Raw genomic sequence first — 19,609 nt, 5'->3', positions numbered from 1 at the left:
GTGACACTTCAATTAGTAGATATTCAACTTTATTCGAGATTTCTGGGGAGTGATGGGAAGACGCTATGATGTTACATTTTAGAAAGTTTTTGTGATATAAACATATTACACCACCACGGGCATATTTTCTGTCATGTCGCAATAACTGGTAACCTTCAATGGACAAGATGCTATCATCTACAGAACTATTCAGCCATGATTCGGAAATACAGACAATATCAACTATACTATTCAAGAAACATTCGGTGAGTTCATCAAACTTGCTCATATTTCTTGCACAAATGCTCTGGATATTCAGGTGACAAATATTTAAACAATCAGATCGAAGCGAGCAATTCATAATAGTACGTGGGATGTTATGGTTACCATTGTTGCCAGGGTTATGAGCGCGATTAGTAGACATCAAAAACAAAATATTGGAGACAAGACAACAGATATTTCCTTATGTATATTAAACCAGTAAACTGACGTGTGACTTTAACAAATTTCATCAATATTTAAATTACAACTATTTTCACAACATGACCAGTAATATTGTTAAACAAGGATATAATCATCAAAAGCACAAATTTCTCATTTGCTCATTTGTAGTTATCAGCAGTATCTGCCATCAATAGCACAGCCGTAGCAGCAGCATATCTCGAACGTTACTTTTAGGACGGAATTGGAATAGAAGGGATAACTAAGGATGGGAGACACCGGGGAGTGGGAAGGAGCAAAGAGAAACTTGTAGGAAAGGTTGTTTTTTATTTTAATAACTTTCAGGAGGGGACGGAATCACATGGATCTAGGATGGGAGTCAAAGGAAAGTATGGGAAGGAAATGAGTTTAACAGGGAGGGGTTATATCGAATAATTGATCAATCCTTGTAATCAATTTAGCAGCGGCTCTCTCTGTTGGTATGATATACACGAAACCTTCTCTGGTGTATGTAGAATGAATTTTCTTTGAACGTTTAAGTTTGAGTGCCTCGGCCCGTATTTTGCGAGTGGCTTCCGTAAGATTTTCATTAATGAAAATTCTACGATCAACATCGAAACCAGCGTTTTTGAGAGACAAATTGCGAGTCCTAAGATATTGTCGATAGAAGTCGTCACGAACACATCGGAATGCAAATTGCTGCAAAATCGGCGGAGAAGTATTCTCGACGATGGGCTCACGAGCTAGCCGCTTCGCATACAGCAGCAGCTTATCCGTTTCGACATACCCGAGAGAGTGAGAAATTTTCAACAAAATATCAGGGAGATTCTCGTTGTTTCGAAAGGGAACTCCTGTCTCCTCTTTCAACGTTGTCAACTTTCATTTTGGTCGTCTGATGATCTGCATTAATCGCCGTAATAGAGTTGGTTACCTGTTTTATTTCTGCCATACATTCCAGCTTGTACGCTTGAACCTCGTTTCGAAGAGTGTTGATTTCGGTGCGCAATTCAGATTTTGTCTCCTGTATTTTGGACACCACCTCCTGGATAGCAGCATCGATCATAGCTTGAATCTGGCTCAGAAAACCGCTCTGCTCGGTGAAATCCGTAGACTTGTCCAGGTCGTCCTTTCCTCGTTTGGATTGGTTTCCTTTTACCATGGTGTATCCGTGGCCGTGAGCCGCAGTTAAGGTTGAAAAAAACTGAGTACCCAAAGATGGCTGGTAGTTGTTTGGATTCGACTATGCTTTCCACTAGTTTTGTTTTGCAAAAAATACTCGATTCAATTATTAATCACAGCAGACTCGAATCTTCAGAAATAGGACGCGTTCCGAAGAAACTATTTTGACAACCTTCTAAACGGAAACTTGATGATAACACGGTTAAAACCAGTGCTCAAAAAAGTCAAATTCATTTAACACAATACAAACTGAATGAGACAAACATGCTTTCTTGCCCATCTTATAAGACAGACAGTGAAAAAGTATCAGGTTGGCCTAGACCAACTTCATTATGATTGTGAATATTTATGTCTTAATCCATCATTCGTTCCACAGTCAGTCATTTCACAAAGTCGTGACATTATGTAAATGGATTTCAAATGTTTAGTTTTTTGAGAAAATTCTCAAGTAGATCACCAATATGAAGAATTTGGAATAGAAAAAAACACTAGAAAATTCTTTAAATTTCAACTTTTATAAAATTTCAACTTTTATAAAAAAGCACTTAAACTTTTTAGAATGTCCTTATCTTCCTACATGCTCTTAGAAAATTTTTGAATAATCCCATCAGAAAAGCATAATATTAACAACTCCATACATTCTTGAATTCGAATTTTTTTTTGGCTGGAACAACATTGGTTCCAAATACAAATATAAACAGCTCATCATTCCTACGGCCGCTTTCTATGGCTTTTGTACTTATCAAAAATCATCCTTGAAGCAGACACATACAGTTTAACTAGATGTTATAAAAAGAAAAATTTGAAATCATAAAAAATAGTTATTTCTTTTGATATTTACGAAAAAATCAAACCTCCACTTATTAATTTATTATTATTATTAAAGATTCTCAGAGTTCATGATTTTAATCAGGAAATTTATCTAAAGATAAATATCATTCACATCATGTTTCAATTGTTTATCATGGTTTTGATTGAATAAATGTTGAATGATGTAAAGTCGTGACCGATTAAAATTAAATACAGTGTTGTTTGAGAGAGTGTTCAAATTTGTTTATTCAATAATGCATCGTTAAAGATTGTATATATTGAAAAATATTTAATTATTCATCTTGGGAATTTAAATAAACATGAAATGATGTTTTTGTGATTCCTTTCGCATTAAACCAAAAATAATATACATCACTGTTTAAAGGTTTGTATGTTCATGATCCGATTATTTGTAGGTTTATTAGCATCCGCGAGACATTCCACGTTTTCATGAGCAAATTCTCAGCGAGAATGAATTCTTCTATTTTAATTGTATTGCAATAATATCTGCGCCTCAATATTTCCTATTTCAAAATTGACTTCATCCGAGTATAAAACACCATTAAAACTGCCAAACAAACACCTTTGCCTACGAAGGAACATATCCCGCTAAATTTTGCAACTTTATTGCCCGGTCTGGACGTGAGCTTTTGACTTGGTGCTGTTAGGCACCACCCACGTGCAACGAGACGTGTTGCAGTTCAGTCGTCAAATTTACTAGGTTTAAGCTTTCGGGGAACCTAACTGAAAATTCGAACCTGTTTCCGGATTGGCGCGATTTGGGACGGTTGGCTGCATTTCGCTGGAATCGAGTTAATAAAAACTTTAAAATTATTGTGCCGATATGTTTCTCAAACAAGGCATGGATTCAGATTGTGATATTTTATAAACTTATTCAAATTATTAGTTTGTTTCATTTGATTTTTCTTTCTTTTTTCGTTACAGAGCATTTGTGGACAACACCTACTTGCAGATCCTGACTCTGGATGACAATCCAATCTTCAGTGATCTGCCCCTAAGGTTATTCCATGGGAATCCTAACCTGATAGACATTTCGATGCGACGAAATGCACTTCTCACATTGGATGCGGTGCAATTTCCTTTGGATCGACTACAGCGATTAAAATTGGCCGGAAATCCTCTGGTTTGTAACTGCTCCATCCGGTGGCTTTGGCGATTGGTCACCGGAACTGTTGATGAAGACGACCTGGATGGAGTTGGTATGGTGGGGAGGAGTGGAGATAGCTTGAGTAATATAACTACGGTGTTGATGATGGACAAAGACGAGATTGGCTGTGACTTGAACGAGGATGGGATGGTGACAAGGAGGACTTTAAGGAATATGTCCGAGAGTGACATCAACTGTCCGGCTCATTTAGTGACAATTTTAGGGGCTATGTGCGGAATAGTTTGCGTTGCTTTGGTAGCTTGTTTGGTGATAGTTTACAGGCGAAAGGTTCGTCAAAAAAAGAAGATCCTTCAGGAAAGAAAGAACGTTCACGAGAGGATAGTTCCTCAAAAGGTAGACAAACTGGAACTTGAACGATACTTAGCTCAACAGGTCCTGGCCAATGATTACCGGGAACTTAGATCTTGTGAGATTCCAGTTCGCTACGATGGGAAATGTCCAACCCAACCCCTGCACACTCCAGATCCGGAAGAATCGGACCATTACGAGAACATTGATTACCTTCAGCACCAACGAGCCTTGAGTCATCACGCTCATCCGTACCACGCCAATCAACATCCGCATCCGTACCATCAGCAGCAGCAGCACCATCTGCACTCATCTGGGGTCCCAGCGATGACCCTACAGCATCCGGGACATTACCCCCAGAAATGCCCATCTGCAGCAGCACATCCAGCATCCAACACCAACACACTTCCAGTGCCTCAGACAGCCCAAAGTCAACACCAGAATCAGCAACATCAAAATCAACAAAATAGTAGACATCAGAACACCAATCATGCGTATTCCCCAAACTTCTTCATCTACGTGCTGTATTCCCACTTCATTTTTCTGTTGTTGATATTATGATGAACTAAATTTGTCACAACATCTAAGTTCATCCAAGAGAACGAAGCTCAACTGCTTGCTGTTATAGGAAAAATGCATTCATTCATCATTAGGTATTTCAGATTCGCTAGTGCAAGATTCTAATCAATCAACTTCAAAGGTGCTCTCACCAAAACCATCTCGGATACATCGATCATTGTTTGTTTGTTTTAAACTAATTGAAATAGAGAAAAAAAAGTTCAAAGCATTTACGAAAGTTCCCATCTGTTCGATAACTTGCTAAAGCAATGGAGGTCTAGGTCTGTTATTTTTATTTGAAATTTTTTATTATCCCGACCAAAAACTGAGAACTGAACTGGAACCCCTCAAAACACTCAGAGTTTTTAGAAATTATAAAGTTTTGATAATTCTTAGATATTTCAGAACTTTTAGAACTCTGGAAGCTCTCAGAGTTTCAAGAACTCTTAGAACTTAGTACTCTCAGATTTCTCAGAGCTCTTAACCATCTAGAAGAATTTTGAGGATAATCAGATTGTGTCAGAATCATATAATTTCCAGAGAGCTCTATCTGAGAAATCTTTGAACCCTCACAACTCTTCAAACCCACAGAAAACTCGTAACATTTGGATTTTGAAAGCTAACGAAAGTGTAAAATAACTGAAGCTTCACGGTCTAACGAAGATCTTAGACCTTTCAGAATTCTGAGAACTCTCAACATTCTCATGAACCTCAAAACTATTCAAATTCTCAAAACTCTCAGAATAGCCAGAATTGTCAGAATCCTCATAAGTCTAAGGTTTTTCAAAATTTTCTCAACAATCTGAATTCTTAAGACTCGCAGAAATCTCTCGAAACTCTCAAATCTCTCTGAGTTCTCAGTGCTATCAGAATGTTCAAATCTTTAACCCGTTCGTCACCTTGGGACCCATATTCGGGTGACGGGTGTATTTTCTGGGAGGCCCCGCCACATCAAAAATGTGTGACGCTCTCTTACTCTAGTTAGCCGGTCAGTTTAGCCACACGTTTAAAATCTTGTAGTTCTCCCTTTTTATTTTCTCGCTCCGAGAATTTTTTTTGGGCCCAGCTAGTTAAACTACCAGCGTGGCGACGAACGTGTCAAGTCGGTAAAGAATTTCCATAAGGTACGGAACTCTCAGATCTCTCAGAACAACCATAGCTCTCAAAACTCTTGGAGCTATTGATACTCTCAGAAATTTCAAATCTTTAAGAGCATTCAGAGTTCCTAGAACTTACAAATGCTCTCAAAATGTCAGTTACTCTAAGAGCTTCTAGAACTTTATAAGTTTTCTGAGAATTTTCATTAATCTCAGGCTAATCATAAATATATGATAATTCTGAGAGTTTTGTAAATTCTTAGAATAAGGAGAACTGTGAACTGTGTTTTGAAAGTTTAAGAATTATGAAAATTTTGGAAAATAGGATAACCGTGAGAATTTCTTGGGACTGAGATAAATAAAAGGAAAAGATACGTCAATAATCACACAAAATGTGGTAAAATGTGGAAATTTGAGAGCATTTGTGGCATTTGTGTGCGTAAAAATGAAAAGATTTATGTTTAAATGAGAGAACCCAGAGAGAGATGAAAAGTACTGAATTATTGCAATTCGTTGCAAATTGTGAAACAGTTGTGGAATTTTTAGGATAACCATTCCGAATGCAAAGAATTCTCTTTATATTGCAATCCCCCGGAGAATTTAATAGCATTCACATATCTTAAAACTTCCAGAACTCTCAGAATTTTTGGAACACTCAAACTCTCAGTGGGATAGAGAAACAACAGTGAGAGATCAATGGTGGGAACACATGTGAGATATTCAAGGAGTGCAGGGATGCCAAAATTGAATTTTAAAATCAGGGACTGGTGGAATGAAAATCAGAATACGTCAAAGTTACGGAAACTTCCTCCAGTTCCTTCCAATACATTTCTTTTATCGCATTTGTAACAATCAGGCAAAATCAGGCTTATTTTCAAAAATCAGGGACATCCGATGGCTTATCAGGTTGTCAGGATAAGCCTCGAAAAATCAGACAATTCCTAAGAAAATCAGGCAAATTGACGTCTCTGATAAAGTGTATCGATAGAAAATCAAGCAGTCGACCGATAGAGCTCGACTAGTACGCATACTGATGCCTGTTTCGTTACGTTCATCGTGGTGTTATTGGCTAACGCGCCGCTGTACTGAAGTGAAAATTGCGGGCTCGAGTCTCGTTGGTGAACCGTTGTATTTTCTTCAAGAATATCATGGTATGAACGGCTTGTGATCGTTCTTTCTTTGATATCTCATTTTTTTCAATATTTTCCATCACTTTTGAGAATCTGAGAACCTGATAATCTGAGAATCTGAGAATCTGAGAATCTGAGAATCTGAGAATCTGAGAATCTGAGAATCCAAGAATCCAAGTATCTGAGAATCTGAGAATCTGAGAATCTGATAATCTGAGAATCTGAGAATCTGAGAATCTGAGAATCTGAGAATCTGAGAATCTGAGAATCTGAGAATCTGAGAATCTGAGAATCTGAGAATCCAAGAATCCAAGTATCTGAGAATCTGAGAATCTGAGAATCTGATAATCTGAGAATCTGAGAATCTGAGAATCTGAGAATCTGAGAATCTGAGAATCTGAGAATCTGAGAATCTGAGAATCTGAGAATCTGAGAATCTGAGAATCCAAGAATTCAAGAATCTGAGAATCTGATAATCTGAGAATCTGAGAATCTGAGAATCTGAGAATATGAGAAACTAAGAATCTGAGATTCTGAGAATCTAAGAACCTGAGAATTTGAGAATCTGAAAATCTGAAAATCTGAGAATCTGAGAATCTGAAAATCTGAGAATATAAGAATCTGAGAATCTGGGAATTTTGAGAATATAAAAATCTGAGAATCTGAGAATTTGATAATCTGATAATCCTAGATTCTGAGAATCTGAGAATCTGAGAATCTGAGAATCTGAGAATCTGAGAATCTGAAAATCTGAGAATCTGAGAATCTGAGAATCTGAGAATCTGAAAATCTGAAAATCTGAGAATCTGAGAATCTGAGAATCCAAGAATCTGATAATCTGAGAATCTAAGAATCTGAGAATCTGAGAATCTGAGAATCTGAGAATGTAAGAATCTGAGAATCTGAGAATCTGAGAATCAGAGAATCTGAGAATCTTAGAATCTGAGAATCTTAAAATCTTAAAATCTGAGAAACTGAGAATCTGATAATCTGATAATCTGAGAAACTGAGGATCTGAGAATCATAGAATCTTAGATTTTTCAGAGTAATCAGAACTTGTAAAACTCCAAGAATTTTCATAACTCTCATTGTTTTCAGAGCTCTTAGAATTCTTTTAACTTTTTTCAGAATACTCAGCCTTCAGAACTCAAAGAATACTCAAAACTTCCAGTGCTTTTTAAAATCTAAGAATTTACCAAGTGTTCTGAAATTTAATCTGTTTAGTCTTAATGCTTGAATTCTTTGAACCGTTGATTTTTTTTTGAACTTCTGAAAACTTCATGAACTCGCGGAATCTTAGTAGAAACTATCACGACACACAGACTTCTCGGGCTTCTGAGAACTTTCAGATCTCTTAGAGCTCTTATTATTCCTAAAATGTTAACTGTTTATTTTAACATGAATTTTCAGAACTTTCATAGCTCTCATTAAAAACTATGTGTTAAAATCAAAGAACTCCGAATTAGGAACTCAGAAATCATAGATACTAAAAAAATTGGACTTACGCTGAGTTTTTCAAAAAAATCTTAGAACAGAGAAATCAGACTCCAGAGTTCGGAACTCACGAATCTGAAATGTAAAAGTTGAATACTTATCTCTTCGCTCTGAACTATTAGCTTAGAGCTCTGAACTTCGAACTTTGAACATAGATCTTTGAACTTTCTATTTTGAACTCCGAAATTTGAAACTTCGAATGAAAGAACTTTGAACTTCGAACTTTGATCTTCAAAATCTGATTTCAGAACTTTGTACTGTGAACTCCTGAGTTTGAAGTCTGAACTTTGAACTCGAAGTCCTTTATTTCGAGCTCTGAGCTTTGGACTGGAAACAATAAATTCAGAATTTTGAACTCTAAATTCTTAAGTCAGAGTTCAGAACTCTGAGCTTTGATCTCTGTTATCTTAACTCTGAACTATGAACTTAGCACTCAAAACACTCCACTCAGAACTCTGCGTTCTGAAATTTGAACTTTGCACTTTGAACTTTGAAATCCGAACTTTGAACTCAAAACTTAGAACTTGGAGCTCTGAAATCTGTATAGTTGAAATTTGAACTCTGAACTCTGAATTCTGGACTCTGAACTCTGATCTCAAAACCAAGAACTGAGAATTCAAAATATGGATCTCGTAATTCAAAACTAAGAACACAAAACACAGCTAGAAATTGGAAACTGAAAATTTCGGAAGTCAAAACTCCAAACTTTGAACGTTCAGCTTTAAATTCAGAACTCTAAGCTTTGACCTTCCAATTCTGAACTCTGAACATTGAACTCTAAACTCAGAGCTCTGTACTCTGAACTCTGATCACTGAATCCTGAACTCTGCAATCTTAACTCTAAACTCTGAAGTCTAAACTTCGAACTGAGAGCTCTGCACTCAGAGCTCTGCTCTTTCAACTCTGAAATCTCAACTCTAAACTCTGAACTCTAAACTAGGAACTCAGAACTCTGCACTCAGAACTCTGCACTCAGAACTTTGCCCTCTAAACTCTGAACATTAAGCTTTGAACTCCGAACTCTACACGTTCAATTCTCCAAACTCTGAACTCAGAGTTCTTAAATCTGAAATCTGAACTCTGCAATCTTAACTCTGTGCTCTAAATTTCGAACTCAGAACTCTGAGCTCTGAACCTTGAACTTTTAACTTCGCACTTGAAACTCAAAACTTAGAACTTCGAGATCTAAAAACTGAACTTTGAAATTTTAACTCTGAACTCTGAATTCTGAACACTGAACTCTGAATACAAAACTCAGAGTTGTGAATTGAAACATTGATCATCAAATTGAATACTCAGAACTCAAAACACAGCTAAAAACTGTAAACTAAATATTTCGGATTTGAAAACTTCTAACTCTGAACTTTGAACTATCAACTCAAAACGCTATACTATGAACTTAGGCCTCTCAATTCTGAACTCTAAACTTAAAACACTGCACTCCGAGCTCTGCACTCAGAACCTAGAACTGTGAACTCTGAACTCTCTTCTGAACTCTAAAATCTTAACTCTTAACTCTGAGCCTTGAAATTGAAACCAGAATACTGATCTCAGAACCCTGCCCTCTGAGCTCTGAATTCATAATCTTTGAATTCCGAACTCTGAACGTTAAACTCAGAAGTTTTCAGAGTTTAGAAACTCTGAACTCAGATTTCTAAACTCTGAAATCTGAGCTCTGCTATCTTAACACTGAACTCTAAACTCACAACTCAGGACTCTGCACCCTGATTTTATAACTTTGAACTTAGAATTTGACTTCATAACTTAGAATTCTGAGACCTGAACATTGAAATTTGAACTTCGAACTCTGAACTCTGAACTCAAAACCCAAAATAAATAATTTAAAACATAGATCTCAAAATTCAACACTCGGAACTTAAAACACAGCTTTAAACTGGAAACATATGATTTGAAAATTCAAAACTGCAAACTCAGAACTTTGAGCTTCAAACTCAGGACGAAATACTCTGAACTTTGACTTCTAATTCTGAGCCCTGAACACTAAACTCTTAGCTCAAATTTTTGCACTCGGAACTCTTTACTCCGAACTTTGCATTTATAACATTAAACTATGAACTATGAAGTCAGAACTCTGAACTCTGAACTCAGAACTTTGAACTTTGAATTTTGAATTTGAATTTCTGAACTCTGAGCTCTAGACTTTGATCTTTAAATTCAGAACATTTAATTTTTATTTCAGAACTCCGAATTCTGAGTTCTGAATTCCCAATTTTATACTCTTATTTATGAATTCTTAACTCTAAAACATTAACTCCTAACTCTGAACTTTACACTTTGAACTCAGAACTCTGCATTCTGACCTCTAAGCTTTTCACTGCAAACTTAGAACGTTCAATTCAGATCTCAGCCCTCTGAACACTGAGTCTAAGCTATAAAATTTTAACTCTGTAATCAAAACTCTGAACTCTGAACTCATCACTTTGAATTCTGAACTCGGAACTTTGAACTTTAAGCTTTGAACTCAAAACTTCGAGCATTGAGCTCTGAAATTTGAACTTTGAAATTTGAACTCTGAACTCTAAAATCTGAATTCAGAACACTGAATCCAGAATTCAAACCCAGAATTGTGAATTGAAACTTAGATCGCAAAATTGAACACTCAGAACTCACAGCTAGAAACTGGAAATTGGTTATTTCGGACTTCAAAACTTCAAACTCTGAACTTTGAACTTTCAACTCAAAACTCTACACTGTGAACTTTGATCTCTCAATTATGAATTCTGAAGTCTTAACTCTAAACTCTGTACTCTGTACTCTGCACTCTGAACTCTGAACTCTTAACTCCGAACTTAAACTGTGCATTCTGAAGACTGAAGTCTGTACTCTGAACTCCGAACATTGAAATCAAAGATCTCAACTCTGAGCATTCAACTCTGAGCTGTGGATTGTAAACTATAAATCCAGAACTTTGAATTATAAATTGTGAAATCTGAAACCTGAACTCCGATTTCTGCATCCTGAACTCTGACATCTCAACTCTGAACTCTGCCTCTAAACTTTGCACTCAGAACTCTACACTCAGAACTCTGCCCTCCAAGCTCTGAACTTTGAACTCTAAGCTTTAAACTTTAAAAATTAAAATCAGAACTCTTTACTCTGAACTCAGAGTTCTTATCTCTGAAATCTGGACTCTGCAATCTTAACTCTGAACAACAAACTCATAACTTTGTACTCTGCACTCTGAATTTTGAGCTTTGAACTTCGAACTTTGAACACAGCACTTTGAAATTCATGACTTAGAATTCTGATATCTGATCTTTCAAATAAAACTCTGAACTCTGAACTCTGAATCAAAAACCCAAAAAGATAATTCAAAACCTATATCTCCAAATACAATACTCAGAACTCAAAACACAGCTAGAAACTGGAAACTGAAGATTTTGGAATTTAAAACTCCAAACTCAGAACTTTGAGCTTTAAACTCAGAACTCTTAACTCTGAATTTTGTCCTCTCAATTATGAACTCTGAACACTAAATTCTACACTTAGAATTAAGAGCTCTGATGTTCTGAATTCTGAGCTTTTAACTCTGCGCTCTGGACTATGAACTTTAAATTCATAACTCCATACTCAGAATTTTGAGCTCTGAATTCTGAACTGTGAGTTCTGAACTCTGAACTCTGGACTCTGAGCTCATAAGCTTTGAATTCCGAACATTGAACGTTTAATTCAGAACTCGTAGCACTGATCTCAGAGTTTTGAGCTCTGAAATCTTTACTCTGTCCTTTAAACTTAGAACTCAGAACTCTGCACTCTGAATTTTGAATTTTTAACTGCGACCTTTGAACTAAAAACTTAAAGCTTTGAGCTCTGAAATCTAAATTTTGAAATTTGAATTCTTTACTCTGAACTCGGAACTCAAAACCCAGAATTGAGGATTCAAAACAAAGATCTAAAAATTTAATAGTAAGAACTCAAAACACAACTAGAAACTGGGAGCTGAAGATTTCAGAATTCAAAACTTCAAACTCTGATCTTTGAGTTTTTAACACAGATTCCGATACTCTGAACTTTGATCTCTTAAATCTGAACTCTGAACTTCGCACTTTGAACTCAGAACTGTGAACTTTTAATTTTGAACTATGAACTTTGATCTCTGAAATCTGAACTCATAGCTTAGAACTCTGAACTCTGAAGTCTTAAATCTATACCTTGAACTCGAAGCTCTGAATTTTGAGCTCTGAACTCTGAACTCTAATCTTTGAACACTGAATCTGAGCTATGAACTTCGAACTCCTTTTTCTTTGGAGGTTCTCGTTCTCGTTGATGAAAAAAAAAGAACTTTGAACTTTTTTCTTTGAACTCCGAATTATGAACAATAAATCCAGGGCTCTAAACTCTAATCTCTGAGCTCATCTGTGAAACCTGAACTCTGAAACCTGAAATCTGAAATCAGAACTTAGAACTCTGCACTCTGAACTCCGAGCTCTGAATCCCGAACTCTGTGCTCTAAGCTTCGAACTTTAAACTCAGAACTCTGCTTCCTTTACATTGATCTTTTAAATCTGAACTCTAAATCTGAGCTCTGAAATTTGAATTCTAAACTTTGAACTCAGAACTCTGCACCAATGCTGCTCTCTGATCTGAACTTTGATCTGTAAAATCCGAACCTGAGCTTTAAACTCTGAACTCTAAACTCTAATCTATTAATTTCTTAACTCTGAAATCTGAGCTCTAAACTCAGAACTCTGAACTCTGAGTTTCGAACTTCAATTTTTAAATTCAGAACTTGGAACTTTAATTTCAAAACTAAGAGCTTTGAATTCTGAAATCTGAACTTTGAATTCGGAATTCTAAGATCTGAACTCTAAACAATGAACTCAAAACGTAGAATTGAGAATTCGAAACAAAGATCTCAAATTTCGACACTCAAAACTCAAACCTTTCAATTCTGAACTATGAATGAATATTGAACTCAAAAGTTAGTACTATGCATTCTGAACTTCAAACTTTGAATTCAGAACTTTGAACTTTGTACTCTGAATTTTGACCTTTAAAATCTGAAAATTCAACATAAAGAGAACTCAGAATTATGAACTTAACACTCGAACTTGAAATTCAAAAACACCGATATGAGCACTGAAAATCCAGAATGGAAATCTCAGAAAACCAAACTGAACTTATTTTGAAGTGATTTTTTTTGTTTTCAGATCACAGGCCTAAATCGACCATTGAAAACTGAAACACCAACGTTGCATAACAATCATTTACAATCGCAAATAGTCAAGTCAGAGAAAGAAAAGAAAATGAATTTGTAGGGTTCATTTTATATTTACACCGATTGAATCGTTCATCATTTCATAATATAGTTATGATTGAAATGGAAATTGATAAAATGTTCACCACAACCGAATAAAGCATTCTCACAAAAGACAATTCATATTCACCCGTTGTAAGCGACGAAAACATAACAGAATCATAATAAAAAATAGTTTATAATAAGTAGTATAGTTAAAATAAACTTATTCACAAACAAAAACAGCAACAGTAACAGCAACAAAAACACGAAGAATATAATCTATTTTGTACAGACCATTTTCATATTTGTAAGTCACCGAGAAAAAATGAAATTCCCACAAAACTTTAATCAAATTGTACAGTTTTTGTCCATCGAAAGATGCAATAATGTAAATAACCTTACTAATGATTAAAACACGACATAGCTTCTTAAAAAAAGATATAAATATATGTTTCCCCAATCTTTCCTGTTTTGTTTAAAGCCAAGCCATCTGTAAGCTTCCTTTGCCATATTAGTGTTTAAGTTTACGTCGATAGGGAAAAATGTTTTTGTTTTAACAAGATTTCGTTAATAAATTATAGGCAAACAAAATCTGATGAAAAACTTTCAAAGCAATCGTTATCCGTACTTATTGAAATGAGATAAAAAAAAACAATAACTAAATTACGAGTCAACAAAGTGATATAATCTCGTTTACTTTTTTGAAAGAAAAAAAACAACAACTGAAACTTGTAGGGTTAGGTAAAAAAAATGAAACTACATTATGGATGAAAAAATACGCTATTTCTCTACCAATATATTTCTTAAACGGTACGTTCTAAATAAGCTGAACAAAAAAAATAAAGTAAGAAGAAAAATCAGCTCACAAACGCAATACAGTCATCTTTTTCTAGAAAGAATTCAAGTTCGCACTTTAAAAAAATTAAGAGAAAGGAAAACACTTCTATAAAATTGATAACCAAAACGGAAAACGTGAAGAGAAGTCTTGTGAAAGAAATGTGATTCGAAAACGGGAATGACAATGAGTTGGATAGTTTTTTTTATTAACATAAAAACAATCAGCCAATGCTGCAAAGCTATGAATGACGTAATTTATTGGAAGAGAGAAGAATCAAATCAAGGATCTAGAAACAAGAGAGAGAACAAATTATAACACTTTCTGAGGACAACACGCATGCCATACAATCTCATTCTGTTCGAACATAAGTTGTTATAAGACTGAAACCTATTGCGCAAAAATAAAGGGTAAAACATTATTTCAAAGTGATGTAATATCTTTTTTATTCAAGTATCCGAAAGCAAATTTTCCATGTTCACAACAAACCATTGAGATTCGAGCTTCTTACGTTCAGGTTTGTATGACCTCATTGAAAAATGAGTATTCCATCGATTCAATTGCGTGGTAAGTTAAGAGAATTTTAATTTTTTTTAATATTTTGAAAGGTTTTTTCATAAGCAACACAAAAAAAGTTTTAAAATATTTGGTTCATTATGTAATTCGATGCATAATTTATGATTTGAAAGTTTCCCAATGGCATTTACTGGGGCAGCCAGCCCCAGTAAACGCAGAAGCAAACGAGGTATCCAATTTATAAGGGGTGAAACTTTAAACCCTCCAAAGGACAACGTTCGAGGAACACCAAGCCCCGTGCCGTCACCACGCCGTAATAGACGTTCGGTAATTACTGCACCCACCGTCCCACCAAATTTGCCAACGAATTCTTCGCCTGAAGTATCACCGCGCCGTAAAAGACGTCCGAGAATTACTGTACCTGCCGTCCCATCAAATTTGCCAACGAATCATAACGGAAACATGACGCCTTCAGTGCCACCTGTCTCCCCACAAGCGACGTTTGCCTATCCGTTTCCCAACCCGTACGTCACACCGTTTGCTGCCCCATGCTGCCATCGCGCTCCAACGGCTCCCACGGCGTTTGATTACCCGGTAATGTATGGGCAATATAATTTTCTGCCCCAACGACGCGTGCCAATGTAGGTACTAGATCTTCGATCGAAATTCTAGCTTATTGCCAAAATGTGAACCGTATGAGAAGCGCGGTAAAAATGAAGGAAATAAGCTTGAAACTTTTAGGCTCCTCTTTTCAAATTGTTCTCTTTACTGAAACTAGCTGGGACGCTAGCGTTAACAGTGAAGAAGTTTTCGGTTCGAGGTTTAATGTGTTCCGCAACGATAGAAATTTAGCTTTGTCCAAAAAAAAGTCAGGTGGCGGCGTTCTTGTAGCTTTGGATTCTATTTTTCCCTCAGAAGAAATTACAACGCAAACATATACTGAATTTGATTCTATCTTTGTAAAAACATTATTGGCAAAAGAAATGCACATTTTTGCTTCCGTGTACTTTCCACCTGAATATGCCACTTCACATTATTTTGAATTATTCTTCCAAATTCTTGAAAATACATTAGCTGAACAACCGGAAGCAAAATTACATATTTATGGCGATTTCAATCAACGCAACGCTGACTTTATTTTGGATGATGACAATGAAGCAATTCTACTTCCAGTCGTAGGCGAAAACGAAACGTTACAATTAATCTTCGGCAAAGCTTCTATTTTAGGCTTAAACCAAGTAAATCATGTTAAAAATAGTAACAATAATTATCTTGATCTACTTTTTACTAACTGTACAGAAGACTTTTGCGTAAACGAATCGGCTGATCCACTATGGAAAAACGAAGCATTTCACAAAGCGATAGAATACTCGCTCTTTATCCATAACTGTGCCAAACCTCGCGACTGGGAATACGAGGAAATGCCAGACTATCAGAATTCAAACTTCGAACTATTGAAACTAGAACTAATTAATATAGAGTGGTCAAGTGTATTGAAGAATGAAGGAAATGTCGATACAACAGTAGAAACCTTTTATAACATAATGATTAATCTAATAAACAGTTATGTTCCTTCAAAATTTAAAAGACGGTCCTACAGCTCTAAACACCCTGTCTGGTATAACAAGGATTTGAAAAACTTACAAAATAGGAAGCAAAAAGCTCATAAAGTCTACAGAAGTGATAGAAGTGTTACAAATCATCAAAATTATATAAATTTATGCAACCAGCTTAATTCATGTATAAAAAGTTCTTTTGAAAAATACAATCAGAAAATTGAAAAAGAAATTAAACAAAACCCGAAAGCGTTCTTTGGCTATACTAAAAAGCAGATGAAAAATTCAAACTTCCCTACTCAATTGACACTTGACGGAAGCATTGGAAATAATCCACTGGAAATTTCTTACTTATTTGCAACATTTTTTCAAGAAGTGTACACTTCTTTCACTGAGGCTGACCGAGATAGGGAATACTTTTCAGTCACTCCAGATTTAGCGTGTGACATTCAGGTCAATGAAATTGATTACAATAATGTTTCCGAAGGACTTAGAAAACTTGATGCTTCCAAAGGAGCAGGGCCTGATGGACTTCCCCCATGTTTCCTTAAAAACTTGGCGGCCGAATTGACAGAGCCTCTTCTGATTCTTTTTAATATGTCATTAAATTATAGAAAAGTACCCAAGTTTTGGAAAAAATCTTTTTTAATTCCGATTTTTAAGTCCGGAAAAAAATCAGATGTACGAAATTATAGAGGAATAGCTATTTTGTCTTGCATCCCAAAACTTTTTGAATCAATAATAAATGAAAAAATTTATCAACAAGTAAAAAATATTATAACGAGTAAACAACATGGTTTCTTCAAAGGGCGCTCTACAGCATCAAATCTTCTCGAATTCGTTACATACGTTATCGATTCTAAGAGCAAAGGCTTTCATGTTGAGGCTATTTATACCGACTTTAGCAAAGCCTTTGATCGCATTGACATACCCCTTTTAATCTTCAAATTAAAAAAAATTGGCTTTCATCCAAATCTTCTCTCCTGGTTACAATCATATTTAACTGATCGAACACAAATCGTTCGTTTCCAGAACGAATTATCCAAATCTGTAGCTGTGACCTCTGATGTGCCTCAGGGGTCTCATTTAGGACCTCTCCTTTTCATACTGTTCGTTAACGACATTTCCTTTATTCTAAAACGGATTGAATACCTAATATACGCCGACGATATTAAACTATTTCTGAAAATAAAAACAACCGAAGATGTTGAAACATTTCAAAACGAAATCAATGTTTTCTTTGAATGGTGCAACAAAAGTTTACTTCAATTGAATGTTAAAAAATGCAACTCTATATCATTTAGCAGAAAGCAAAGTTACCCCATCATTGAAACAAAATTAGGCAATCAACCAGTACAAAAAAGCAAAATTGTAAGGGATCTCGGCGTCATACTGGATTCAAAACTCACGTTTGTAGAACATCAGAACAATATCATCAATAAAGCAAATTGCATGCTAGGATTTGTAAAACGTTTCAGCAAACACTTTCAAGACCCATACACCATAAAATCACTTTATATATCCTATGTTCGTTCGATACTGGAGTATTGTAGCATCATATGGAATCCTTATTCAAATATTCACGAGCAACGTCTCGAATCAGTTCAAAAACAATTTTTGTTATATGCGCTACGTAAAATAAATTGGACCACTTTTCCTCTGCCATCGTATGAATCTCGTTGTAAGCTTATTGATATAGAACCTCTCAGTAAACGCAGAGAATTTCCCCAAATTGCATTTGTAAATGATGTTGTTACACAAAGAATAGACAGTCCTGAATTACTTTCAAAACTGAATTTTTACGCACCCTCCCGTCCATTAAGAAATAAACATTTGTTCTACATTAAACTTTACGACAAAGACTATGCAAAACATCAACCTATTAATCAAATGATGTACAAATACAATTTACAAAGTGAAATTATAGACGTAGCGATGAACAAAACACAATTAAAAAAGGCATTCAAAAACAACTTCATAGAACAACAAAATAGCTTACATTAGTTTTAAGTAGTTTTAAGTATTGTAGTCTACATAGTTTGACTTAATAAATAATTAAATTTGGAACTAAATTAAAATTTTAAACACAAAGCAGGATTTCATGTTTTGCTCTAATTCATCCACCATAGTTTTTAAAATCTCAAATATTTTATTTTTTTCTGTTGATAAGTGTGTGACAGTAGACTGAGCCTATTTGGAGTCATTTTTTAATATCTCCATTCCTAGGGTTTTTAAGACCTCGTTTTGGTTCAAAATTCATCAATGATTTTTTAAGAATTTTAAAGTAACGTTCGATTGAGTAAATTTTCACTTTTAGGTTTGTTTGAGAAATCTGAATATTTTGTACTAAAAAATCAACATCATTTCTATTTTTCGCGTGGAACTTAGCCTGCTATTGGTTTTTGTGCCAATTTATAAATTCTGTAAAGGAAATTCTCCGTTGAACAAATTTGCCGAAGACCGTAACTTCGTATGTTATCATGCAAAAAGTTAGTAGCTGTTTATCAGGAGTAATAAATTAATTAAGTAATATGCAGCATGATTTAAAAATTTTCCAATATCTTTAGGAAGTTTAAATTTTTATCACTGAAGAGGAAAAAATTGCAAAGTCATGGCATCCAGTAACTCTTTATTTCTGGTAACCCAATTTTTTTAAATGGTGGAGAGTTTAATGAAGATCATTCCATCAGGATATTTCAATCAATATTCCGAAAATCAATCATTTTCGATCAGCCGTGCTTTACTGCATTCAGAGCCAAAAAATCGAAGCAGTCAATTTTTGCTTCTCCTACCAAATCATATAAACAATCATGCATGACAATGACGCTCCTGTATTTGAAACATTCCGCAAAATATGATGTGGTAAAGAAGGACGCAGACTATCAGCAACGAACGTTTCGATGCTGATTGCCTTCCTTGAAGACTTTCAACCTTTTAGGAACATTGCTGATATGTATCACCTTTGAGCGATCTATGTGACTATCAGATGATTTTTTATTTTTCGCTTTGCGTAGAAGGACAAAATCATGACTAGGTAACCGCAATGAACTGTCCAGCATGTGTTACGGCTATTTTAAACAGGTGCTCCTGGTTTTTTTTCAGATTTTTCCTACTGAAACATTCATGATCGTCTATTAATAACGAACATTATGAACAATAATGCGAGGAAAGACGTTTGGAAATGATTGAGAGAGCGACGTTCAAAATGTATCACCAAGTATGTCGATCACCGTCGATTAGCCACGTGACGAATAGCAACGGTAGCCTCCGGCGGGGC

The 19,609-nt window shown here is 35.4% G+C and overlaps 1 protein-coding gene across 2 annotated transcripts in view; it reads left to right on the top strand.

Annotated features, from left to right (window-relative positions):
* LOC129742500 (nyctalopin-like) overlaps positions 1 to 14,668 on the top strand; it is a 470,518-nt gene extending 455,850 nt beyond the window's left edge. For both annotated transcript variants that reach the window (XM_055734402.1, XM_055734401.1), the window contains one exon: positions 3,355 to 14,668. In XM_055734402.1, the coding sequence (XP_055590377.1) occupies positions 3,355 to 4,447 (1,093 nt within the window). In that variant the 3' untranslated portion in view covers positions 4,448 to 14,668. The remainder of the gene's footprint in view (positions 1 to 3,354) is intronic.
* Positions 14,669 to 19,609: the final 4,941 nt, after the last annotated feature.

Source organism: Uranotaenia lowii, chromosome 2 (genome assembly GCF_029784155.1).
Source record: "Uranotaenia lowii strain MFRU-FL chromosome 2, ASM2978415v1, whole genome shotgun sequence".
NCBI lineage: Eukaryota > Metazoa > Arthropoda > Insecta > Diptera > Culicidae > Uranotaenia > Uranotaenia lowii.
The sequence above is the reverse complement of the archived record's forward strand: the minus strand, read 5'-3'. Positions and strand labels throughout refer to the sequence as shown.